Source organism: Pelodiscus sinensis, chromosome 3 (genome assembly GCF_049634645.1).
Source record: "Pelodiscus sinensis isolate JC-2024 chromosome 3, ASM4963464v1, whole genome shotgun sequence".
Classification (NCBI taxonomy): Eukaryota; Metazoa; Chordata; order Testudines; family Trionychidae; genus Pelodiscus; species Pelodiscus sinensis.
In genome coordinates, this window is record NC_134713.1 from 119,912,766 (window position 1) to 119,939,559 (window position 26,794).

Sequence of the window (26,794 nt, forward strand, 5' to 3'; positions counted from 1 at the left end):
ATTTATGTGTGGTGGTAAAAAAGAAACATATGAGGTGTCTTATAAATACAAAAGGACCAGAACACCAGTACCTTCTAAATAAGATGTGTGGCTATGAAATCTACATAGGATCAGTTTCTACCCTTTTAGCAGACAAGGGACATCACCCTTTCAAGTGGGTAGGAGGAAAGGCTTAGGCTATAAAAACCAAACAGGCATGGCTAACTAATCTGCCATGGCTGAGAATGTTTCACACTTTCTTCAGTTTTGAATAAATCACACGATCAACATGAATGGAAACGTTATCCTCCTTCTGCCATTCTATTTCAAGTTGACATGACATCCATGACTCAATTGGGTTCAGTTAAACTTGCTTAAAGTGTGTTTAAAAAGACCACTTTTAAGAAGTGCTGTTTATTTTTTTTTATCCTCCCGGGTTACAAGTCAGAAAAGTTGAAACTTTGCACATTTATAGATGTTCAAAACTTCTCCTGATTAGGAAGTGATCCAATAAAGAAGTAAATATTTTCTATTTATGTCATCAAATAGACATGTGATGGGGGAAGATATTGTCAGAAGACAATCAATACTGTTTTCAGTGTCAATGCCTCTAACCTCTTGGGACCAATCTGGGATCTACAGGAATCTGGGATTACCCACAGTAATGGACTTCATAAAGACCACCAGGGTGTGATCTCATGCCTTTCACTTCAAGGGGCTTTTGCAAGTCCCAGGGACAGGAGCTTCTCCCATGGTGATATTAGCAAGTTAGTTCAGCTGCTGAAAGTGCTTGTCAGATCTTGGGCTCAGTTGGCCAGGCCTCATTTACTGCAGTCCTTCCCCTCATTGGTACTGGCAGAACGTTCATGTAGGAGAAGAGTGGTTGACTTGAAGGTGTAATATATAACACTTTAACTACCAGAACTCTGACATGGAACATTGCGTTTGTTTTGTTTTGACAATAGTTTCTCCATCAGTTTTTGTGCTGTAAATAGAAGCAGTTATGAGGAGTACAGGAATAAATATATTATTCTTTTTTGGATTAATTAGTATAGGCACAAGAAGTTGTAAACATCTATAAATCTGCAAAGCTGCAGCTTTCTGATTTGCTGTATTATGAAGGTAGGTTAGAAAATTTGACATTTTTGTATTTAAAGCCACCCTTGCCACCTGCCAGGCCTCGTGCTAGCCACAGAACAACCGGACCAGAGACCATGGCTCCGCCCCACACCACCCTTCCCACTGAGATCTGGCTCTAGCACCATCCCTTTCTCTCTCAAGCCCCCAGCCTCACACCACCCCTTCTTCCCGAGGCCCTGCCCTTTTACCACCTCTTCCCCCCTGCATCCCACCCCCCACTTGGTGCTCTCTGCCCCTCTCCTCCCACTGCTCGTCGTTATGGCTGATAAAGGTGCCCCCACTCCATTCCAGCACCCCACAGAGGCACATGCATCACCTGAAGGCAGCATCATGAAGACATACCAAAGTAACCACACAGCGCCACCCACTTCAGCTCCAAGCACTACCATTAGCTGCAGGGTCACCATGGGACACGTATGTAATTGATCTGTATGGGTATGTCTACACTACAAGTTAATTCAAACTAACAGAACTTAATTCGAACTAGCGGAGCGCTTAATTCGAACTAGGTAAACCTCATTCTACGAGGACTAACGCCTAGTTCGAATTAAGGGCTGTGTAGCCACTTTATTTAAACTAATGGGAGGTTGCCCTCCCCAGCTTGCATTGGTGGCCACTCTGGGCCAAGCCAGGGAAACTCTTCTGCCCCACTCCCGGCCAGGAGCCCTTAAAGGGCCACGGGCTGGCTACGGTGCCCGTGCCAGGTGCAAGCCTGCCAGCACTCAGCCAGCAGACCCTGCACCTGGCACGAAATGAGCCAGCCACCTGCTGCCACCCAGCCCTCCGCCTCTTCCCGGGACCAGCCTGGCAGCTCCCAGGAGCCTGCCTGAGGCCGCAAGAGGTGGGCGCCCGCCTGGTCTAGCGCGAAGATCATGGACCTCATCCAGGTTTGGGGGGAGGCCTCCAACGTCCACAATCTGTGCACTAGGCACAGGAAATGGGCCGTCTAGGGCAGGATAGCTGCCAGCCTGACCACCAAAGGCCACATGTGAACCCAGGTTTGCATGAAAATTAAGTTGTTGCAGTGAGACCCCCCAACCCTGAGCCCTGAGCTTAGAACATAAGAACATAAGATTGGTCGTACTGGGTCAGACCAAAGGTCCATCTAGCCCAGTAGCCTGTCTGCTGACAGCGGCCAACACCAAGTACCCTGAAGGGGATGGACTGAAGACAATGACCAAGCCATTTGTCTTGTGCCATCCATTTCCAGCATTCCACAAACAGAGGCCAGGGACACCATTCCTACCCCCTGGCTAATAGCACTCCATGGACCCAACCTCCATGAATTTATCTAACTTCTCTTTAAACTCTGTTATAGTTCTAGCCTTCACAGCCTCCTGTGGCAAGGAGTTCCACAGGTTGACTATTTGCTTTGTGAAGAACAACTTTCTTTTATTAGTTTGAAGCCTGCTACCCATTAATTTTATGTGGTGTCCTCTAGTCCTTATGTTATGGGAACCAATGAAGAACTTTTCTTTATTCACCCTCTCCACACCACTCATGATTTTATATACCTCTATCATATCCCCCCTCAGTCTCCTCTTTTCTAAGCTGAAAAGTCCCAGTCTCTTTAGCCTCTCTTCATATGGGACCTGTTCCAAACCCCTAATCATTTTAGTTGCCCTTTTCTGAACCCTTTCCAAGGCCAAAATATCTTTTTTGAGGTGAGGAGACCACATCTGTACACAGTACTGAAGATATGGCATACCATAGTTTGATACTTCCCCTCCTCCTTCTTCCTCTGGCTTCCCCCTTCCAGCTCCCTCCTCCCAGGTTTCCCTCTCCCCTCTCCCACCTCCTTTTCCCAGTCTCCCCAGAGGTTCATCCTCCACCACCTCCAGTTTTGTTAAATAAAGAGAGTTTCTATTTTTGAACACGTGTCCTTTATTTTTTACATCAGGAAGGAGGGCTACGGCGGGGTAAGTGGAAGGAGGTGAGGGAGGAATGGGGCACGAGCCCCCGATGGGGAGGACTGGGGTGGCTCTGCGGGCTCCTCAGGGTGGAAGCTCTCCTGCAAGGCCTCCTGGATCCTGACAGCCCGCCGATTGATCCCCCCGGATGGCAGCCTGCGGCAAGTGCAGCCGAGCTGATAGCCGAGTGCTGTGATGTGCCGAGTGTGGGCACTCGGGGCACTCCAAGACAGGACTGCTTTGCTGTCCCTCATCATGGTAGACCAGCAAGCAGGGAACCCTGAGAACTGTCTGTCCGGGGCGGGGGTCGGGTCCCTTTAAGAACAGCCCTTGGCTAGCCTGAGGCAGCAGCTCCACACTCTAAGTCCTGGTTCCGGCCAGCCTTAACTTCGGTTCAGGGTTACTCAATGCGGACATGCTAGTTCAAATTAGCAAAACGTTAATTCGAATTAGTTTTTAGGTCTAGATGTACTAATTGGAATTAGCTTAGTTCGAATTAACTAATTTGAATTAAGTTAGTTTGAATTAGTGCTGTAGTGTAGACATATCCTATGAAGGCTTGTAATAAGAAATTGGTTTCAGTGTTTTGGATGGAAACAAGGGTTACTGATGTAATGTCCTGGGAATATCCCTTCCAGATGTTTGACTCGTTATGGGACAGCTAAAGAGCAGACTGCCCCAAGACAATCCATTTCAGGATGGACATCGAGCCAGGTGCATGTTGGGATAGAACGATGGCGGTTTAGTCCCAGTACATGAGTGATCATAATCAATAAAACTCATAGAATATGGATCTTACTAGCAAGTTCAAATCTTCTTTGATTTAGAGAACTTCCATTAATATGGGACACAAGTCCTTACATGGAAGCTCACTTAGCTGAATTCCTGCGTCAGCAAATCTATCAGTATTAATTTACAAAAGACAACACTGACATTGTATTAAACTACATTCAGGCAAGTGGATACATATTGTCGGGACATAAGATATACATCCTTGTTTGCACTCTTATCAAACTACCCCCAAGTCTTATATAAGGATAAAAACAGACCAACTAATGAGTGGAGCAGAAAGCACAGTGAAGCAGTGAATGAAAAGAGATTTGGGGATTTGTCAGCTGCATGACTCAGTGGCACAGGAATGACAGCCGGGCTGGCCATGGTGATGACTCCATAGAATGTCATTCTTATTTAAGGTTCTTCACAGTGTCACGGATTCTTATTTTTCAGTCAGACTCATAGCTGAAAGTATTACCCTTTGAAGTTTAATTCAGGTGGTAGTCACTCTGTTTTGGTGATTGGTCATTCAGTCTTTTGTTGGATATATTTATAGCAATTGAAAAGGAGGCTAGCTGTAAATAAGAGTTTGTTATCTGCAAGTGTCGAGGTATGAAAGTAGAGAGGCGTAAGCTAAGAATGGCAATGAAATTTAACCCTCTTTTGAAAACGTTAACCGTATTGTTCACGCTCAGCTCTGAGGGGGCCTGTGGCCACTATGTGATTAACCCTGTGACCCTGACAAGAGTTTAGACCAGCCTGTCAAAAGCATTCTGCTTTAAAGCAGTAATGGTTTTTCTTTATTAAAGATCAGTTACATCGCCTTGTTTTCTGTTGCCTACATCCAGATTGCAGTTTGGCTGCAGCACCACCTGTAGGAAATCATGTGTAGTTTAATTAATAGCACATATTCCTAACAGCAGTTAAAGTGATAACATCCTCCAGAGAGACAAGGTGGGACAGATCTGGCAACAGCTGCACGTCTTACACCACTCTTTGGCATTGTCAGATTTAATTCATTTTAGGATGCAAGTGTGCAACACATGTAAATATGACATATATATGAACATTTCTATAGATTCATTAAGGGTATGTCTACACTACAGTGTTATTTCAAAATAGTTATTTCAAAATAGCTTATTTCAGAATAATGCATCTACACACAAAATGCATTTTGAAATAGCATTTTGCTATTTCGAAATAGCACATCCACAATGAGTGGACTCTGAATCACATTTAAGGCTGGCCAGAACCAGTTCCAGCAGGGCACCAGGTCAGGACTTACTATGTGGGGCCACTGCCTGAGGCTATCTGAGGCCTGTGCTTAAAAGGACCCCCCCTGGACAGCCAGTTCTCAGGTTTCCCTGCTTGCTTGTCCACCTTGATGAGGGACAGCAAAGCATTTTGTGTCTGTGTGCTCTGGTTGCCCTCACTCGGGACACCACAGCACTCTGCAACATGGAACCAGAGCTGCCCCTGGGCACTCTGGTACTTCTCTTGGATGAGTTGCCACGAGCCTGGCTGCACCTTCTGCAGGCTGCCATCCGGGAGGTCCATCAGGGGGCTGTCAGTATCTAGGAGGCCCTGCGGGAGAGCTTCCAGCCTGAGGAGCACTAAGAGCCTCCCTGGTCTGCCCCACTGGAGGCTTGTGCCTCATTCCAGCCTCACATCCTTCCACTTACCCCTCCCTAATTCCCCTTCCTGATGTCAAATAAAATACATGTATTTTCATGATCACAAACTCTCTTTATTTAACAAAACTTGGGGGCGGGGGGGGGATGAAACTCTGGTGAGACTGGGGAAAGGAGGTGGGAGAGGGGAGAAGAGAGGGTGGGAGAGGGGAGGGGAAAACCTGGGAACAGGGAGCTGGAAGGGGGAAGCAAGGGGAAGAAGGAGGAGGGGAAGCTCAGGGCCTCGCCGGACCAACTTGGTTGTCATGCAAACCTGCTCCTGAGTTCGCATGTGGCCTTTGGCGGCCAGGCTGGCAGCTATGCTGCCATAGATGCCACATTCCTCTGTCTAGTGCTGAGATCATGGACACTGGGGGCATCCCCCACAAACCTGAATAAGGTCCATGATCTCCACCCTGGACCAGGAAGGCGCCCACCTTCTCTGGGCCCTGGCAGGCTCTTGGGAGTTGGCAGACTGCTCCTGAGGAGTGGTGGAGGGCTGGCTGCCAGTGGCTTGCTGGCTCATGTTTTGGGGCCACTGGGTCAGGGGCAGTGACTGCTGGCTCTGGCCTGGCAGGCTTGGAGCTGGCACAGGCACTGAGGCCATAGTCAACCCCTTTAAGGCTCCAGGGAGGGGAGGAGGGAGAGAAGTGTTCTTGGTTGAGGCTGGCGTGGCCACCAGGGCTCCCTGGGAAGGCTGGAGGCCCCCTATTTCGAAATAAGTGTCTACAAAGCACTTATTTCGAAATAGCTATTTCAAATTTGGCATTATTCCTCGTAGAATGAGGTTTACCAAATTCAAAATAAGCGCTCCGCTATTTTGAATTTATTTCAAAATAGCGGTTTGGCTGTGTAGACACCAGTAAAGTTATTTTGAAATAAGGGCTATTATTTCGAAATAACTTTGCTGTGTAAACATACCCTGAGGGAAGGGGAGTAATTTCTAAATTATTTAAAAGCATGGAAACAAAATTTTTTTCTAAATAAGACTTTTTGGAATTTTTCTGATCTTTATATTTTTCACATCAATTCAGGACCTAATTCTTCAAAATGGGAGTCTACAAAGAACTTTGAAATAGGCATTTAATACTTGTGAAAGAGGTTGGTTTTTAAAAAGTAATTTATTTAGTTTAAAGGATCAGTCTTGTTTGGCCTATTCAATATTTGGCCTTTTTGCTGAAAAGTGCTGCTTGTGATTTCCCCTCCTTGTCTCAGACATTTCCCCCCTTAATTTAAATGTTCTTTTTAAGAATAAATACTGAGTAGCTTAATATCATGCAGTAGACTGATACAATATATTATTATGTGGTGCACCAAACACTGAGCCTGTGTCTAGACTGCATCCCTTTTCCGTAAAAGGGATGCAAATTAGACACATTGCAATTGCAAATGAAGCGGGGATTTAAATCCCCCTCACTTCATTTGCATAAAAATGGCTGCCGCTTTTTTCCGGCTCGGAGCTTTGCTGGAAAAAAGCACCAGTCTAGACGGGGATCTTTTGGAAAATAAAGCCTTTTCCGAAAGATCCCTTATTTGGAGTAAGGGATCTTTCAGAAAAGGCTTTATTTTCCGAAAGATCCCCGTCTAGACTGGCGCTTTTTTCCGGCAAAGCTCCGAGCAAGAAAAAAGCGGCAGCCATGTTTATGCAAATGAAGCGGGGGGGATTTAAATCCCCGCTTCATTTGCAATTGTGATGTGTCTATTTTGCATCCCCTTTACGGAAAAGGGATGCAGTCTAGACACAGCCTGATGGTATAAAAGAGCTTGCAATAAATATACGTTAATCACTTGAAATCAACAACAAAAAAGAAATAAAATTGGTGTGAAATATATTTCTTGATACAAATAGGAGGTTTAAGCTGGATGAACAGTATTTAAAAAAACACTCATATGGAACTGCTATAGAAAATGTACAGTTGGATCAAAGTATTTAAAACCCTATAAAGGCTACAGACACATGAAAGCACATGGATTGTTATGTGGCCACTATGGGCATGTCTACACTAGGAAATTATTTTGACATGACTAAATTCAAAATAACTCCTGAAATAACTATTTCAAAATAAGCTTATTCCCTGAGGAAAGCAGGAGTACAGATTTTGAAATAACAGGCTTAGTAGTGTGGACGCTCTGCTTATTATTTCAAAATAAGGGGAATTATTTTGAAATAACTCTCTGGTGTAGACCAGGCTATGGCTTCCAGGGTATGTCTACACTACAGCGCTAATTCGAACTAAGCTAATTCGAACTAACGCATCCAGACTAAAAAACTAGTTCGAATTAGCATTTTGCTAATTCGAACTAGCATGTCCACATTAAGTGGACCCTGAACCGGGGTTAAGGATGGCCGGAAGCAGTGCCAGCAGGGCATCAGATGAGGACTTAGAGCGTGGAGCTGCTGCCTCAGGCTAGCCGAGGGCTGTGCTTAAAGGGACCCGACCCCCACCCCGGACAGACAGTTCTCAGGGGTGCCCCGCTTGCAAAGCAGTCCTGTCTTGGAGTGCCCTGAGTGCCCACACCGGGCACATCACAGCACTCGGCCATCAGACCAGCTGCACTTGCCGCAGGCTGCCATCTGGGCAGAGGGGGCAATTGGGGGGCTGCAAGAGAGCTTCCACCCCCAGAAGCCCGCAGAGCCAGCTCAGTCCTCCCCATCGGGGGCTCGTACCCCATTCCTCCCTCACCTCCTTCCACTTACCCTTCCCTAGCCCCCCTTCCTGATGTACAAAATAAAGGATAATTGTGTTCAAAAATAGAATCTGTCTTTATTGAACAAAACTGGGGGAGACTGGGAAAAGGAGGTGGGAGAGGGGAAGAGAGAGGGTGGGAGAGGGGAGGGCAACTAAAATGATCAGAGGTTTGGAAGAGGTCCCATATGAAGAGGGGCTAAAGAGACTGGGACTTTTCAGTTTAGAAAAGAGGAGACTGAGGGGGGATATGATAGAGGTATATAAAATCATGAGTGGTGTGGAGAGGGTGAATAAAGAAAAGTTCTTCATTGGTTCCCATAACATAAGGACTAGAGGACACCAAATGAAATGAATGGGTAGCAGGCTTCAAACTAGTAACAGAAAGTTGTTCTTCACAAAGCAAAGAGTCAACCTGTGGAACTCCTTGCTGCAGGAGGCTGTGAAGGCTAGAACTAGAACAGAGTTTAAAGAGAAGTGAGATAAAGTCATGGAGGTTGGGTCCATGGAGTGCTATTAGCCAGGGGGTAGGAGTGGTGTCCCTGCCCAAAGTTTGTGGAATGCTGGAGATGGATGGCACGAGACAAATGGCTTGGTCACTGTCTTCAGTCCATCCCCTCCAGGGTCTCTAGGGTTGGCCGCTGTCGGCAGACAGGCTACTGAGCTAGATGGACCTTTGGTCTGACCCAGTATGGCCATTGTAAGCTCAGGGTCGGGGGTCTCAGTGGATCACCTTGATTTTCATGCACACCTGCTCCTGGGTGGCCAGGCTGGCAGCTCTCCTGCCCTAGATGGCCACTTTCCTGTGCCTAGTGCGGAGGTCGTGGACGAGGTCCACGATGTCCGCACTACACCAGGCGGGCGCCTGCCTCTTGCGGTCCCGGGCAAGCTCCCGGGAGCCGCCAGCCTGGTCCCGGGAAGAGGGGCAGGGTTGGGGGGCATCGGGTGGCTGGCTCGAGCCGTGCCAGGTGCAGGGTCTGCTAGCTGGGAGCTGGCAGGCTTGCACCTGGCACGGGCATCATAGCCAGCCCGTGCCCCTTTAAGGGGTCCGGGGCTGGGAGGGGGACAATAGAGTTTCCCTGGTGTTGGCCAGAGTGGCCACCAGGAAAAGCTGGGGAGGGCTAGCCTCCCACTAGTTCGAATTAAGGGGCTACACACCCCTTAATTCGAACTAGTAAGTTCGAACTAGGCTTAGTCCTCGTAGAATGAGGTTTACCTAGTTCGAACTAAGTGCTCCACTAGTTCGAATTAACTTTGTAGTGTAGACATACCCCCAGTCTTCTTATCAGCCCATGCTGCTTAACTGCTGGATGTGACAGCTAAGACAGACTGAGATACAGGTCTCTACACTGGCACCCTTGGCACCTCACTGGTGCCGAACCAGAGAATTTGCCAACCATGGGAAGTCAATATTGTCTAGCAGCATTACCAACACTTCCACTGCTTATTGGACTCTTAAAAGGCATTTAGTGGTAAATTAGAGCTAAATAACAGCACAGAACACTGAGAGCCAGGGCTGGTGGCTCTAAACAAACTTTATGGGACTGTAGGAAACTTGGTAAGTGGACATCCAGTTAACTAAAATCATGCCGGACCATGGATGTTGCTGGACCAGAGAGTAGTGGACTAGAAAGGTTCAACTTGTACTTACAGTGGTAAATCCAGCTGTTTCTTATTGTGGCACTCCGAAGAAAGAATGAGGGTGTAAGATTCAAGACTGGAAATGGGAACCAGGCAACCTTGGGTTTAGATCCTGGCTTTAGCACTTGCCCAATGGATTTAGGCAAACCTCTCTCCACCTCAGTTCTCCTGTTTGTAAAAAGAAAATGAAAATAACACTCACTTTTCCCTCAATGGAGTACTGAGAGTATTAATATTTGTAAAGCACTTTGAATGAGAAAAGTGCTGTAATTCCTAAGTATTTTTACCACAAGACAGCTAGAACAGCAGTATCTCTAAAACTTCCATTATTTTATATCCATGCTCACCAGTGCTTACCATTTTAAATGTGCATTTTTTTTTTATAAGGGAGTGTTTATCATCTGCTTTTTGCAATTGATAGATTTTAAAAGCACAACAACATCAGGACACTTTCAGCAGTAATCTTCCTCTCTCCATCCCTCCCCCGCTTTCCATTGGTTGGTATCTCCTCATCTATCCTTTTAGGACAAAAAGTTGCAGTAAAGCCATTCAGCTCCACCAACAGGCTTTGCACACCACAGGGGAGGTGCAGAGTTTTAATGCATGAAGTCACTGCCATTCAAAGCGAACAAATGAAAACACTGTCTTTAGCTTTTTTGTAAAATCCTCTGTGTGTGTGTGTGTGTGCACACACACATACACGTGTGCTGGTGCGGAGGGACAGATGAGTGATTCTGTGAGGTCTTTTATACCTTTTTCAATTAGACTAATTGTCTCTATAATTTTTGGACAATGTTGCAATGGTGATGCTTGATTGCCAGACAGGATTAGCATGTTCATCAATAGGGAGTAGGAAAAGAGAAGTGAGATAGCATATAAGTGATGGGTTTACTAAAAGAGGTAGCATCTAAGTGAGACGGGCATATTTAACCCTGGAATAATTTTCCTAGCTAACCATTGAATGTTCATGACACACCAGGAGCCCTAAAGATGCAGATTGGTGCCTAGTGGGAGGATTTTGCACAGTGCTCAACTCCCACTGAAGCCACTAACATCTATCTGCATCTTTGAATCTGCACCTTTGAAAATCTGGCCCCTAATGTATGAGTGAAAATTTTATTATTTTGGCCAGACACTATTTCAAAAATGAGAATAAAAATGGGGAGTTCTTGGCTTCCAGTCCTGACTTCTATTTCTGTGTTTCTATCAAATATGCTAAAGAGACAACATTTTTTTTGTTGCCTACCAACGTACATTCCAGTAATTGTTAAGGCCACCCATATTTCTTTCAAAATCACCTCCCTTTTTCATGCCATCCAAGTATGGACCACTGTTCTCTATTGAACACACCCCCTCCTCTACATCCCCACGGTTGGCCACAAAAATTAAAAAGAATTTGGAAAAAAGTCCACCAAAATCTGACTGCACCCCCAAGGCTCAATGATGGACACTGCTCTGAGCAGGGTTAGATGAGAGGGTGGTAAAAACACCTGAATCCTGTCCACATCAGTGGTGCACTGGTAGGAAAGCTTTTGGCACATGCTGGTGAAGATGCAGCCTCACCATGACAGGCAGCACTGGTGTGAGTACAGACTTTCCCTGGAAGTCAATGAACAGTTCCCAAGTGCCATTTGAGCCCCTCGCTTAGTTTGCATACCTCACATTACATCATCCAACAAAGCACCTTTCAGTCAAACCCCATACAATGGAAAGAGGTTGGCTGTGCTCAATGTGGGGTTAATAGTTGCCAAGGGAACGCCACATTCCAGCATCAGCTGCTAATGCGCAAAGCATGCTGCTAGAAGCTGGCCAGGAACAGACCATGGGAAAATTCTTGCATACTTTATGAGACAGAAACAAACCTACTTTCTACAAAACAACACACAATGCATAATCCCCACTCTGAAGCCGAAATGCCCAAGACCTTAAAGTGGGGGGAGAGGGAGATTAAGATTTTGGGGTGGTGTTGTCAGTAAAACAAACAAATAAAGTAATTTTCTGATTTGGGATTTAATTTTCAACGTTTTAGCAAATGAATGGTTTAAGTGTCAAACATCTCAAAGGTAATTTTACAGAGTTCTGCAGGACAAATTGGTCAGCTTTAGCCAGGCTGGCAGGTTAGCACCGGGGGCTATGTCTAAACTACATTTTTTGCAGAAGAGCAGATGTGCTCTTTCGGAAGCCCTGTCTTCCTTGTTCCATGAAGAAGACGGACTCTTCTGAAAGAGGAGGTTTTTCTGAAATTTGGCCCAGTGTAGATGGGCCAAATTTCGGAAAAGCCTCTTTCGAGAAAACTATCGGGAAAAGGTAGGCAAATTGTGGAGCGCAATTTATGTACCTTTTGCCGAAAAAAAGCAGCGGTCTAGGCATTGCCTGGGATGAGTGGGGCACCAAGGGTACATCTACACAGCAGGGCGAAAGTCAGAATAAACTATGCAACTTGAGCTACGTCAATTCGGTAGCGTAAGTTGAAATAGCTTATTTCGGCTGTTGGTGCTGTCTACACAACAGGAAGTCGAAAGAAGAACACTCTTTCTTCAACGTCCCTTACTCCTCGTGAAATGAGGGTTACCAGGAGTAAGAGTCAGCAGTCCTCCAGCTCGACATTATTTCGAAATAAAGGCTGGCAGTGTAGACGCACACAGTGTTATTTCAAAAAAACATAATTTATTCCGAAATAATGCGGCGGTGTAGACATAGCCCAACTGACGACATCAGGAAACAATCGCCCCCCTCTCTCTCTCTCTTTTCTGTGTTTGCAGCTCACCACTCTAAAGTGTAATGCTACAATATTACACTCCTGCCCACAAAGCTCCTATTCACTGTAAGGCAGTCTGCTTACTGCTACAAGATGGTATTTCTGGATACAAGCACAAGCCCTTTGTGGGAAGGTGGGGGAGAGGAAAGGCGAGGGGAAAGACTAAAGATAAAATATCAATATAGACAGCTTCCAATGACAACATAGAAGAGAGATAATGTGTTTGCATGTGTGTGTGCACACTCACTTAGGCTATGCCTATGTCTAGACTTCAGGCTTCTTTCGGAAGAAGCTTTTCCGGAAGAGATCTTCCACAAAAACTTCTTCCAAAAGAGAGCATCTATACTGCCAAAGCACATTGAAAAAGCGATCTGCTTTTTTGAAAGATAGCGTCCACACTGAATAGAAGCTATTTCGCATTTAAGCTGTGATTACTATGGATGGAGTGTGCTTTCTCCTCTTTTCTTTTGAAAGAACTCAATTTCCCCATCCACACATGCCTTTTTCTGAAAGAGCTCTTTCAGAAAAAGGCTTCTTCCTCGTACAAAGAGGTTTACCAGTGTTGGAAAACCCACGCTGTTCTTTCAATTTTTTTTCGAAAGAACACAATTGCAGTGTGGACATAAGTGAAGTTTTTTTGGAAAAACGGCTGTTTTTCTGAAAAAAACTCTGTAGTCTAGACATAGCCTAACTTCTCAGCCATCCCAAAGGCAGAGTGATCACCTCACTTGCTGGGTGAGTTTTGCTTCAAGTGTAAGCGAAACTGGTATGTCTCAGATTGTTTTAAAAAAAAAAAAAAAAGATTCAGGAAAGAGCTTATCAACAAGAGACTGGAAAAGGGACATGGCACCTGTCTTCCAAGGAAGAAGCAGGAGAGGAGAAGAATTTTATCTGGGGTTACTTGTCAAAGGTTTCCAACTAAGCTGAGGCTTTGGCTACACTTATATGTTTAAAGATCAGCCATGGCAGCACTTTAATGCAGCCGTGTGCTCACAGCAGCAATGTTGAGAGAGGTTGCGCTGAAGGTAAACCACTTCCCTGAGGGGAGTTGCTAACATGCTCCAGCACTGGAAGCCTGTTTACACTGGTGCTCTATGATGTGGTAACTTGCTGTGCTGGGGAACATGTGTTTCAGTGGCAGTGTAGACAAGCCCAAATTTGGGCTTGTGGCACTTGGGCTGCCAACTGCAGTGTAGCTGTTTGGTCTCAGACTGGAACCTGGGCTCTGGGGGTTTCCTGGTTTGTGGAGTCTCTGCTATGTGGGCTGAGCATGCTGGGAATTGACTGCAAGTGAGGAATTGCCTGAGATCAGGTTAGTAATCACTTAAATTTTAGGTACTAGAAAGCATATTTTATTTGGGCCTTTTTGGTAACTAGTCTCTGTATTTATTGCCTTTGCTTACTATCCCTTCAATCTGTGCTTTATTAATAAAGCCATTTTTGGTTTTACCGTAAAAGTTTCTCAGTGCCACAGGCTGTCAGCACAAAGGGGCTGCAGGGCAATTTCCAGCCAGGTTCCATGTTTTAACAGAGCTCCCTGCCCCCACCATGGGGACCAGATTGACCCACGGCTGACAGCTGACAGAGGGCAACAACTTCAGTTGTTTCAAACCAGTGATCGAGGGCAGGAGTTCTCAGACTTCTTCGCCCTTTGCCCCTTTCTGACAACAGAAATTACAACACGACCGCAGGTGGGGAGACCTAGACTGAAGCCACAGCCCTACCACCGGGGGAGAAGGGGCAGAGGGGAGGCATGAGCTCCCCAAATGCCATGAACAGGAGGGGTAAGTGACCAGAAGTTGGCAATGTTAGCGCCTCCGGGCAGCCCGGAGAACTACCAGGGGAATCTGACACTAGGGCTACGTCTACACTGGCCCCTTTTCCGGAAGGGGCATGTAAATTTCACCAGTCGTCGTAGGGAAATCCGCGGGGGATTTAAATATCCCCCGCGGCATTTAAATAAATTCCTTCAAAGTAGGAATAAGAGCCTCCGGAAAAGGGCGCTTTTTCCGGAGGATCGGGGCCAGTGTAGACGCTCTTTTCCGGCTTTTTTAAAAGCCGGAAAAAAGCGGCGGACATTTTTATTTAAATGCCGCGGGGGATATTTAAATCCCCCGCGGATTTCCCTACGACGACTGGTGAAATTTACATGCCCCTTCCGGAAAAGGGGCCAGTGTAGACGAGCCCTAGCAGCATAGGACAGGGCCTCCCTTCCACTCACCTGAGGAGGCGGGGGAAAGTGGAGTGACATGGCCCTACCTTGCTCTGCTCCCCCAGCTCCTGGTGTGTCCTTCAGGGATGGGGCAGGACCGAGGCAGGAAGACGGTGGGGCCCGTAGTGGAGAGGGGTTGTCCTGGCCCTTCCATAGGTTAGGGATGGTGCAAGGCGGAGTCACATGAGGGGCACAGCCTATGCCCCTACTGTGTCCCTTGTCAACAGTTACCATCGCCTGCCATGCTGGGTGTGGAACCAAAGCCAAAGCGTAAGGGTTTGTGCACTGGGTGAGGGGGCGTAAACATAAGCCCTGCCACACAGGCGTGGGCTTCAGCCCTAGGGAGTGGCTTCAGCTGTTGGCCCCAGCAAATTTAACACCAGTCCTGGCAACTCCATTAAAATGGGGTCTTAACCCACTTGAAAGTCCACCCACAGTTTGAAAACCACTGAACTAGGAGAATAGCTTCATAGAACACTGCGACTCCCCTAAAGCACGAGAGCAGTGTTTCTCAACTTTTTTTTTTAATAAAATACCCCTTTAAAAAAATTATAAGTACCCCCCAGCCACCCCTGCTCTAATCCAATGTCCCTCCCCTCCCCCAGAGCAAGGCACCGGATGTATGGTAACCCTACCTCTGAAGTGCCTGCTGCTGCCGCCCAGCCCTGCCTCGGCGGCTGTCTGCAAGGAGCAAGTGGCCCACCAGTGCCAGGCTTGCCACATGGGGCTTTGCACTCCCACCCCAGCCCTCCCCTCCTCTCCCCCCCACTCTCCCTCAGTATGCTACTGATGCGGGGGGTCCTTTGGAGAAAGCTTATTGTACTGCTTCCCCGCCTTTTAGCTCCTCTCCACAGCGCCAAGGGGAAGAGGTGATGGGGATGCGTTGTACTGAGCTGCTGGTGGGGGGGGGGGGGTAATGTGTGTCTCCAGGTTCAGCTGCCCTCCCCGCTGGAGCACCCCAGGGAGGCTGCTGGAGAGGAAATGAACTAGGAGAGGCGGCCGTGGAAGTGATTTTTTTTCTTCTCGCCCAAACCCGCCCCCCAACTTGGAACTGTCCTGGGTCTCACCGGAGCTGCTGCCGCAGCCATGCACTTTTCCCACCAGCGCTGGGGCGCGTGTGCAGGGCAGCTGCTAACGTCTGGGCGCGCAGCTCTGAACATTCAATTTGAGAGGCATATGCCCCCTCCCCAATCTCCTTTGCAGAGCAAAATCCCAGACATTTTTTGCCAAATTTCACTTGTGTTGACATACCCCTCAGACTTCTCTCGCGTACTCCTAAGAGTACATGTACCACTGGTTAAGAAACACTGTGCTAGAGGACAAATTCATCCCTGGTATAACTGTTGCTTTGAACAGAATTAACAGATACACTGGGAATGAATTTGTCCACAGGTCCCCCTGCTCTCTGCTACTCTAGAACATAGCTTTTGTTTTTAGATCAGTTTTAAAATGGTTAATGCCGCTTTCATACTGGCCAGACAAACTGTTTAAAAGGAAGCCATAAAAGGCAAAATTGTACTTCAGTCTGCACTTTATTATTACTCATGGCATTTAGGATTCTGTTAAGGAAAGAGATGAGAGATATTTTTTTCTATTTCCTCACTTTTATTTTTGTGCCCATGGCAGCACTTTATGTATTATCAGGTTCATTGCTTCCCCCTTCTGTCCCAGGATAGTCTTGTTTCCATGTCTTTTGTGTTTGTCTGTCACATAGCAACAGGAGAGAGAATAACTAAAAAATATAGAACATGAAACCACCATCATCAGGACAAAAAATGTGGGGATATAAGGGACTAAGCCATTGATTAATGGATCTCATCTTTTATGACACCATTGGTAAGTGACTAAGCCAATCCTTGATCAGCAAATCCGATTACAAATAACACATACAAATCTGCCACCTGTAGGTGTTGTACACTTTTTTGATCCTAGGCTTTTCTTGTAACGTTTGGATGTTGACTCTCAAAGCATTTGAGAGCCTGTACAATAGTCTGCCACCAGACCAATCTGTCCTGAGCTATGATTTCCAGGTCACCAGGAGATATGCCTCATGATTTCACATTGGCCTTTAAGGTATCTTTATAACACTTATACTGACCACTAGCAAAGTGCTTTCCATGAACAAGCTGGCCGTAGACTATCATCTTCAATATCCCTGCATCATCCATCCTCATAACATGACGAGTCCTGCAAAACTGTTGGTTCATAGGCATTGTTTCCACGCCCATGACACCACACAGCGTAAGGACCTCTGGGTTAGGAATTTTGTCCCACCAATTCACATGGGCAATCTTTCTGAGGCAGCACGCATGAACTGAATGAGTTTCAAAATGTGGCAGCACTATATGGTCCATGACTCCGAGCCATACAGTAGAATGTTCAGGACAACTGCTTGATAATCTGTTACCTTTGTGCCCAGTTTAACATCATTATCATTCCATAAGTGTTTGTTCAACTTTCCAAAGACAGCTCTGGCTTTGACTAGTCAAGCAGTTACATTGACATCTGTGCTTATGCTAGAGGACAATATACTTCCAACGTAGTGAAACTCATTAACAGCTGTAAGGACAGTATCAGCAGCAGTGATCACTGGAATGCTGGGCTCTCTCTGAGCAGACAGACATTTGGGAGTAGACAATGTTATTTTTATCTCCTATTTTTTAAACTGTCTCGGTTTCAAGCTGAAAGGCTGATGGCTGTTTTGTGTCCCTATGAGCTTTGTCAGCCTGAGTAATTTTAAAATCTGCTTTGCCAAAAGCGTCTAATCAACACGGACAGAGCCTTACCTGGCGAGAAGAAGATTCCTCTTCCGACACTGAATGACTTTTGAGATTGATAAGAAGAGGTGGCACCTTTCATCACGAGTTCCTTGGCTCAAAACCACCCCTGTTTGGTGGTGATTGAACACTGTTAATATTGCCTCTTCCTCTGATATCAGTGTCCTACTCTTACATCTATGTTGCCTCTCTAATGAGCAGTACCAGACTTCCAGGGCTTTGCAAGTTGGCTTTCCAGTAAAGGAGAAATCAGCAACATGCTTTTTGTCTGCAAATACACCAATCCAAAAATGAGATGGTCAGACAACATGCAAGGTGAACCCTTTTTCCAGGGATCTCAGCCCAGTACCAGTGTCTATTTCCCAGTGTGCAACTCTGCCCCAAGAATTAATGGCCTTGGGGTTTGATTAGAATCAGAAAAACTCCTACTGCTTACTCAGCTTCTTTTATTCCAAAGCTGGCTCTAAACAGGTGATGGCATAATAAAAAGCAACCCCACAGTGTGTCTTTCTAGGAGTGAGAACTTGCTTATACTAAGGAAAACAACAAAACGAGGAAAACTCGGTGTAACAGCACTACTCGATGATATCTGCCGTAACATTACATTTAATAGTAGTATGATGGCCTACCATTCCACACCAAAAATAAATGACATCATTGTTAGCAGTCTCGGCAGAAAGGCTAAGGATTAAATTGTCCTTTCTATAGATATTTTTTCTAGGTTAGAGCTGGCCAGTGTTCCCTAAAAACTGAGTTCTTGGGCGACAACTCAAGAGAGTTTTAAATGCCGCCCAGCTAATATGTACAATGCCCACAGCCTCTCCCAGAACATAAGAACAGCCATACTGAGTCAAGACCACAGGTCCATCTAGCCCAGTATCCTGTCTGCCAACAGTGGCCAATACCAGATGCCCCAGAGGGAGGGATCACAACAGGTAATCCTCACGTGATTCCTCCCCTGTCACCCACCTCCAGAGAAACAGCGGCTAAGGACACCATTCCTACCTATCCTAGCAAATAGCCATTAATGGACCTAACCTCCATTAATCCATCTAGCTCTTTTTTGAACTCAGTTAAAGTTCTAGCCTTTGCTGCATCCTCTGGCAGTGTGCTGAGTGAAGAAAAACTTCCTTTTGTTCATTTTAAACCTGCTGCCTATTAATTTCATTTGGTGACTCCTAGTTCTTATATTGTGTAAATAAGTAAATAATTTTTCCTTATTCACTTTTTCCACACCAGTCATGATTTTATAGACCTCTACCATATCCCCCCTTAGTCTCCTTTTTTCTAAGCTGTAACATCCAAGTTTTTTTAATCTTTCTTCATATGGGAAACATTCCAAACCCCTAATCATTTTTATTGCCCTTTTCTGAACCTTTTCCAATGCCAATATATCTTTTCTGAGATGAGGCGACCCCGTCTATATGCAGCATTCAAGATGTACCATGATTTTATATAGAGGCAATAAGATATTTTCTGTCTTATTCTCTATCACTTTTTTAATGACTTTTAACATTCTATTTGCTTTCTTGATTGCCGCTGCCCACTGAGTGGATGTTTTCAGAGAACTATCCACAATGACTCCACGTTCTTTCTCTTGAGTAGTTGTAGCCAAATTAGTCCCCATCATAATGCATATATAGTTGGGATTATTTTTTCCAATGTGCATTATTTTACATTTATCCACATTAAATTTCATTTGCCATTTTGTTGCCCAATCATTTAGTTTGGTGAGATATTTTTAAAGCACTTCACAGTCTGCTTTGGTTTTAACTATCTTGAGCTGTTTGGTATCATCTGCAAATTTTGTGACCTCACTGTTTATCTCTTTCTCTAGATCATTTATAAATAAGTTGAATAGGATGGGTACCAAGACAGACCCTTGGGGGACCCCACTAGTTATCTCTCTCCACTCGGAAAACTTACCATTTATTCCTACTCTTTGTTTCCTGTCTTTTAACAAGTTATCAGTCCACGAAAGGGCCTTCCCTCTTATCCCATGATAACTTACTTTAATTAAGAGCCTTTGGTGAGGGACCTTGTCAAAGGCTTTCTGGAAATCTAAGTATACTATATCCACTGGATCCCCCTAGTCCACATGTTTGTTGACCCCCTCAATGAACTCTAGCAGATTAGTAAGGCATGATTTCCCTTTACAGAAACTGTGTTGACTTTCCCCCAACAAATTATATTTATCCATGTGTCTGACAATTTTGTTCTTCACTATAGTTTCAGCATGTGTTTCTACTGGTGGTGCACATCTGTACATGCCTCAGTGCACATAAAATGTATTCCACACATAGAAAAACAGAGGGAACATTAGGGCTGGCAGGATAAAATTGTTATTGTTTTCTGTCTGTGCTATACCTATTTTCTAGACAAAGTAAGAGCTTACTCTCTGAGGCTGTCTGTCTATATCTTGTATCTTCCAGCAGTTCTAAATTAATTGTTATATTTTGAGGTTAACCCAAGCCCTGAACCAGAGCGAGATACTCAGGTATGGTCTGAGATGCTTTTGGCCTAGCAGACATCAGCACATGGAAGAAAAGCAGCTGGCTAAAGCTGACCTTGGGCTAGACAACGCTGAACTACAGGAACAGGGAAACACTTTGAAGAACCGTGAACACATCTTTCTTGTAATACCCTTCTCTGCTGATAACCCAGTTATTGTTATAGAACCCAGTGAAATAACCCAGTAATTGTTAAATCAGTGTGCAACTGCGAGGGAGTGGAGAGAGTAGGGCCTGGTATCACAGGATGAAATCCATCAAACAGAGCCTTTAGACCATGCTAACCTCGCTCTGCTTTACCTATAGCCAATGCCAGGCCTGGAGGGAGGATAAAAGGAAGGAGCCTGGCTCAGTTAGGTGCTGACCAGCAAGGAGACAGGAGTGTGGTTCTGCAGTGTTTAGGACTGGAGCAAAATCCTGTCCACTTGGCCAGCCACAGGAGCAAGTAAGCTCCACCCCCTTGGGCAAAAGGGAGGAACCTATTTGAAACCCTCACTTGAGGAGGGAGGAATTTGGACTCTTGGGGCCATGCCCCAAACTTAAGGACTGCACTCAGTTAGTAGACTGGAATTCCTGGGCCCGGGCACCAGCAACAGGGGGTCTGCACCACTTTTCCACCAGCTAAATCCGGGACTTAACCACTAGGCCACCCCACCGCCAGGGAGACCCGGCCACAGCAGCCTTCAGGACTGTCTAGACACCATAATGCTTTTGGATTCCCAGAGAGCCCTTGCTGAGAAAAGCACCATCATCATTTGCAGCTGGCTAGATTAAACTGCAATTTTCTTCCCATCCAGGAAGAGAGCTGACCTCAGTTCACCATGCATTTGTGACCTCTAGGTTTGATTAGAGCAGCTCGTATTTAGAAACGAAGCCACGCATCCTGAAAAAGCTCCTGCTCACACAAAATGTCTAAGCACTACTGACTACTGTGAACATCTCACTCTCTCTCTGCGCTGGCTCCCCAATGAATGGAGAGTCCGATTCAAGCTAATCACAAAGCAGATATGCAGTTGCCTTTATCTGCAGTGGGCTCAAGGCCTATGCAGGTCTGTATAACTGAGAGAATCTGTGATTTCCAGGAGAAATAGCATTCATTCAGTTAGAACAAATCTACTGTTCCTGAGAGTGTTCCACAGCCAGTCACCCACATCCTATTGTCATGGGCTCTGGAGTTCTATAATAGTTAAGCTCCAAATTAATGTAGAAGGGGCTCTGAAATTTTGTGTTGCTGACTATGCTAAATCCAGAGCAGATTTTGTTTGGCTTTCCCATGCCTCGGGGAGTCCCCAGAGATGCTTTTATTGTTTTAAGTATTAGGCATGTGCATGGGAAAGGGTTTTGTGAGTCCAAGTCAGCCACTCCCCAGGAGTTTTATTGGTGCCGTCTGTCCCTCTCCAGTCTCCCCACCCGCAGGCTGCTCATACCTTTCAGGAGATCTCACTGATGGACTCAACAGGTCTCCTCATCTCTCTGCATGTCCCTATTAACAGAAGGCACTTTGGTTCCAATTCTGTGAGGTGCTAAGTACCCTCCACTTGGACTGAAGTAAAAAGGAATAGAAGGCACGCGGCATCTCACAAGAGGAGCTCTGGGCTCTGCATGAATAGATGCTTTATGGATGAAATCCAGCCTATGCAGAAGATCAGTATAAAGTCTATGGACCGCTGAAATCCCAGAGAAGCCCTCAAAATAGGGCTCGCCTGAGATGATTCAGTGCTCGGGACTTATGCTGGCCCTCTGCTCAGCAGTGAATTGTATCTCTTGCCTTTTATTCAGATGTACACTGCATGGGTACGTCTAGACTACAGGGTTTTGTCGATAGAAGTTTTGTCGACAGATACTGTCGACAAAGCTTCTGTCGACAAAGAGCGTCTAGACTATATTCAGTTCTGTCGACAAAGCAAGCTTCTTTGTCGACAAAACTCTGTAGTCTAGACACAACCCTAGATGCAATAACACTTTCTGTCGACAGAACTCTGTCGACAGAAGGCGTTATGCCTCGTAAAATGAGGTTTACCAGCGTTGACAAAACTGCTGAGTTCTGTCAACGTTATGTCGACAGAATTCAGCGGTAGTGTAGACGCAGGTATAGTTTTGTCGACAAAACTCTGTAGTCTAGACACACCCCATGAGGGTACTGTGTGACTAATAGCAGATCACTGAGTTGCAGTGTGGAGCTCTTTTCTGATGGAATGGGGGTATGTGTGTGTGCGAAAGGGCACAACTACCTAGGGTGATACAAAAGGGCGTAGAGCTGCCTCAAGCTCTTTATTGGTGCCAGAGGTGCTCACCGGGCAGCACTGAGAGCTGCCTGGGGGTACGGCTACACAGCAGGGCTAACGTTGGAATAAGCTACCAACTTCAGCTATATCAACTGTATAGCTAAAGTCGAAATAGCTTAACTTGGCTTTTGGTGCTGTCTACACAGCAGGAAGTCGGACGAACACTCTTCCTTCGACTTCCCTTATTCCTTGTGAAATGAGGGTTACAGGAATCAGAGTAAGAAGTCCTCCAGCTCAACAGTATTTCGACATAGTGGCTTGCTGTGTAGACGTGCTCTTTGTTACTTCAGAATAATGTCAGTTATTCTGAAATAACACTGCTGTGTAGACATAGCCTGGGGAATGTGCAGCACTTTTCGGGTGGCCTAGCTCCAGCCCCACCTCTTCCACTTGAGGCTCCACCTCTTCCAAGGGTAGGGATCAAGGCCCTCCCCCTTCTTGCCCAGGAGCATAGCGATGCTGTTGGCCCCGCTATGCATTGTGCACTAGGATTTGAATATTTCTCTGCCTCTGTAGAACAGTGGGCAGTAGCTGAGATTTCATGCACGTAGAAGCTGAAGGTAGGCAAATTCAGATTGGAAATAAAGTGCATATTAACACTTAGGTCAGTGGAACAACTTGGCAAAGGGGAGTAGTCAATTCACCATTACTTGAAATCCTCATCTTGAGACTAGCTCTCTCTAATATATACTGTACATCAACCACAAGTTATTGGATTGGATGCAAAAATCACTGGCTAAAATCCTATAGCCTGCGATAAGCAGATGGTCAATTAGATGAACACAACGGTCCATTCTGGATAGAAATACCTTTGAATCTATGAGCTTTTATTTTGGTGTATGGCAGAGTTGGTGACATCCAGTAGTGATTATGTCTCATCTTGTCATGCAGAACTGTCACATGAGCAATATTTGGTCCTTCCTAGATCAGGGAAATAGGATTTTGAAAAGGGAGTTTTCATTTTAGACTTTGAATCCATGTGACACAGATAGTAACAAGAAAACGTGATAAGCATCCACAATGTAACGAGGGATCTATATGCTGCAGTATGAATCTACCTTGAAGACACAGCAGTTGAGTTTTAATGACAGAATTTCTTGGGAAGGTTTTGCTGATCACAGCGGTTAATAATTTATGTTAAAGTCATGCTAGATGTTGGTGAGGTTTAAGGTATATGTGAATTATTCTAAAATAACCAGCTAAAAACTAACAAAATAATGAAGGGACTATTTCTAGAAAGACCAAACACTGCTGTTGAATAGGCTTTTGAGATCTGCTAGGCTATGTCTACACTGCACTGCAAACACGATTTGCGCTATGCAAATTGAATAGCTTATTTCAAGTTTATTTTGAAGTAGGCTATTTCGAAATTTGGGGTTGTCTACATGGCACCACATTTTCAAATAAAGTGCTATTTCAAGACATCCCTTAACCCTCATGGAATAAGGGTTACCAAGATGCCAAAATAGTGCGTCCGCTATATTTTGGAATAGTGAACGTGTTCAAAAGACGTGGGGTAGTTATTTCGGGATCCCAGAATAGCTTTGATGTGTAGACAAACCCCTACAGTCCTAGGTATGGATGGGTTCACAAAATGTCTGCTAGGTTGAAGCACAGCAAGCAGAGCTGTAACTGTAGGTCATTTTTGTGCTTGAGGGCAAGCAAGCATATTTGCACCTCCTACCATTTTTTCCATTCATTTTTCTACCCCTCATGGCTTTTTGTCCTGGGTGGCTGCCCTGCTCACTGCCCTGGAGGCTCTTGCTGTGATCTTATCTGGGCATTCCCAAGCTGTAGGGGGGCTCAAACAGCTAAGCTGGGGAGCTCAGCCAGCACAAAGATAGAGGTGAGTGCAATGGTAAATGAATGCTAACTCTCAATGGAAAAAGGTGAATGAAAGATAGTGAGTTTCAGAATACCCCATTTCCATGACTTCACAAAAACACCTTCTGAAGAGCTATTTGGCAGAAGAGATCTATGCTGAAAATGGCTTGGGGAATGGAAACATTTCCACATCAATTAAGACTGAAAAGATTGGAGTGATGGTCCAGGAAGGCAGCATTAAGGGGGGGGGCACAATAAATGTGTAGATTAGAAGATAATGACTCAGAATCATAGGATGAGATCTTGAAAGGTCATCTCCTCTGATCCAGCCCCTGGCCCTCATGGCAGGATGAGGCATTATCTAGACAATTCCTGACTCGTGTTTGTCTAACCTACTCTTAATCTCCAAAGAGGGAGAGAATGGATTGAGAAGGCTGGTAGGGCACTTTTCCTCTCCCTCTCACTCTCACATAATACAAGAATGGGGGGAGTAGGAAAGAGAGATGTAATGAAACTGAAAGGTTTCAAATCTAGAAATAATCCAAAAATCTCTCATTAAAAAGTCAATAGCCTCTGTGTTTGCAGGTGGTCATGGCAATCAGTGGAAGATACTGGACAGTAAGTATTAGTCTCTCTTCTTCTGATGCTGCTCTGGCCCTCGCATGCTGCACACACATGCACACACGTGCACACAGCCTGCTCCATTCTTGTGTACTGCCCTCCCAGCCCAGAGGGCCACAATCCTATCACCAAGAGAAAAAAAAAAATCAGGATAACCCTGTGGATGTTTGAGTTTTACTAAGTGCTATTTATACACATGTTATTTGGAGAGAGAATTAATAGGGGATTGGCAATGCAGCTGAGCGATTTTTTTTTAGCTAACAGTAAATTCGCTAAACATGCATTTTCCAGTGCACTGAAACTATTTGCAAATGTTGATGGAATTTGACAAATAGCTTTGTCCTAAAAAACAAAACAACGCACAAACCTAAAACAAAGTTTTTTCCCCAGAAATCTCAAAATCAACATTTGAATATTGTTTTGAATCAACATTTGAAAAGTTTCATTAGATCAAAACAATTTTGTATGTGTTTTCATAGGGAAAAAAATCAATTTGGGTTGCAAACTAACGGATAAATTTTTGATTATTTTTTATTTGGTCACCAAACCAAAATACCAAGTATTTACTCATCTCTAAGGGTGTGTCTAAACTACACCCCTCTGCCAACAGAGGGGTGTAGATTAGGCATATCGCTATTGCAAATGAAGCGGAGATTTAAATGTCCTGCGCTTCATTTGAATAGAAATGGCCGCCGCTTTTTGCCGACGTAGCACTTTGCCGGCAAAAAGCGGCAGTCTAGATGGGGATTGGTCGACAAGGAAAGCCTTTTCTGACTGATCCTGTAAATCTCGTTGCACGAGGCATAAGGGATTGGTCGGAAAAGGCTTTCCTTGTTGACTGATCCCATCTAGACTGCCACATTTTGCTGGCAAAGTGCTGCATTGGCAAAAAGAGGTAGCCATTTTTATTCAAATGAAGCACGGGATATTTAAATCCTCGCTTCATTTGCAATAGCGATGTGCCTAATCTACATCCCTCTGTTGGCAGAGGGGTATAGTTTAGACACAGCCTAATTGGCACCATAATACTAATAGTAGCGGTTGGCCCAGGGAGTTGTTTCATTTAATCAGATTCATTAAAGTCATTGTGGAAAAAACCCAGCTTTCTGTATCTTCGTGTTTAACTAGATGGAAGATTCCCACTGCCAAAACCAGAATATGAAGAAGGTGAAGTAAATACATTCCATTAACTGCATTAATCCTGGTGGATATATTTGAGGGTCATTTTAATAAACCTTTCCCCACCATTCCCATGTTATCTTGTAATAGGTAATCTGTCCAACCATTATACCAATATAAATGCAATTAAAGACTTTCTGACATCACAGAATTATTTCTCTGTTTTTGTAAATAATGTAAATCTTTGTCTGCACAAAAAATATAAAATAATGGAGCGAGAGTGAGATATTGCTATTCCGGTAGTAAATCAGTTCAATTTAAGATCTCAGTCCTGAGATTCAAAACTCTTCATGGGATTGAGCCAAGCTACATGATTGTGCTTCCATCCCACAATACGAAATCCCACTGGTGCAAGGAAGCTGTTGAGCAGCAGAGGGAGGCTTGTAAATGTAGGAGACACTTTGCACTGGAGCTGGACCTCAACGTGGCTCAGGATAAGAATGACCAGGTGTATGTGTGCAGCTTTAAGAAAGCTCTAATGAATGGAGAGATCCAGCCGTGCTTCAGTCCTTTGAAGCTTGGCCAGCGTTTGTACCACATCCCCCTTTCCCCCTTACATTCCTCACAAACATATCCTTCACATGCAGAAAGGCAACCTTATCTGGCTTTGTACCAATAGAAAATAACCAGCTAAGAATTCCACTTAACCAAGAAGCCTGCAAGTCGCCCCCCCTCCCTCTTTTCCATCTTGGAGGGACAAACAAAGCCTGAGATAAAAGGCTTCCATACATCTTCCTCACTGTGAGCCTCACTGATACCTGTCGGGTGACATCATCGCTGCCTGCAGCAAGAAACAACAGCTGTGCCCATTGATGTCCTTCCAGCAG

At 45.2% G+C, this 26,794-nt stretch overlaps 1 protein-coding gene across 2 annotated transcripts in view; it reads right to left on the minus strand.

Annotated features, from left to right (window-relative positions):
* Window positions 1-544: 544 nt before the first annotated feature.
* Window positions 545-26,794, minus strand: part of LOC142827643 (uncharacterized) — a 48,002-nt gene continuing 21,752 nt past the window's right edge. The window contains exons 2-5 of one of the 2 annotated variants that reach the window (XM_075923169.1): window positions 23,153-23,264; window positions 17,558-17,816; window positions 9,812-9,969; window positions 545-964 (exon numbers count right to left, since the gene is read on the minus strand). In XM_075923169.1, the coding sequence (XP_075779284.1) occupies window positions 891-964; window positions 9,812-9,969; window positions 17,558-17,816; window positions 23,153-23,264 (603 nt within the window). In that variant the 3' untranslated portion in view covers window positions 545-890. Of the gene's footprint in view, window positions 965-4,054; window positions 4,676-9,811; window positions 9,970-17,557; window positions 17,817-23,152; window positions 23,265-26,794 lie in introns of those variants that run through there. The other variant, XM_075923170.1, reaches the window with a different exon arrangement.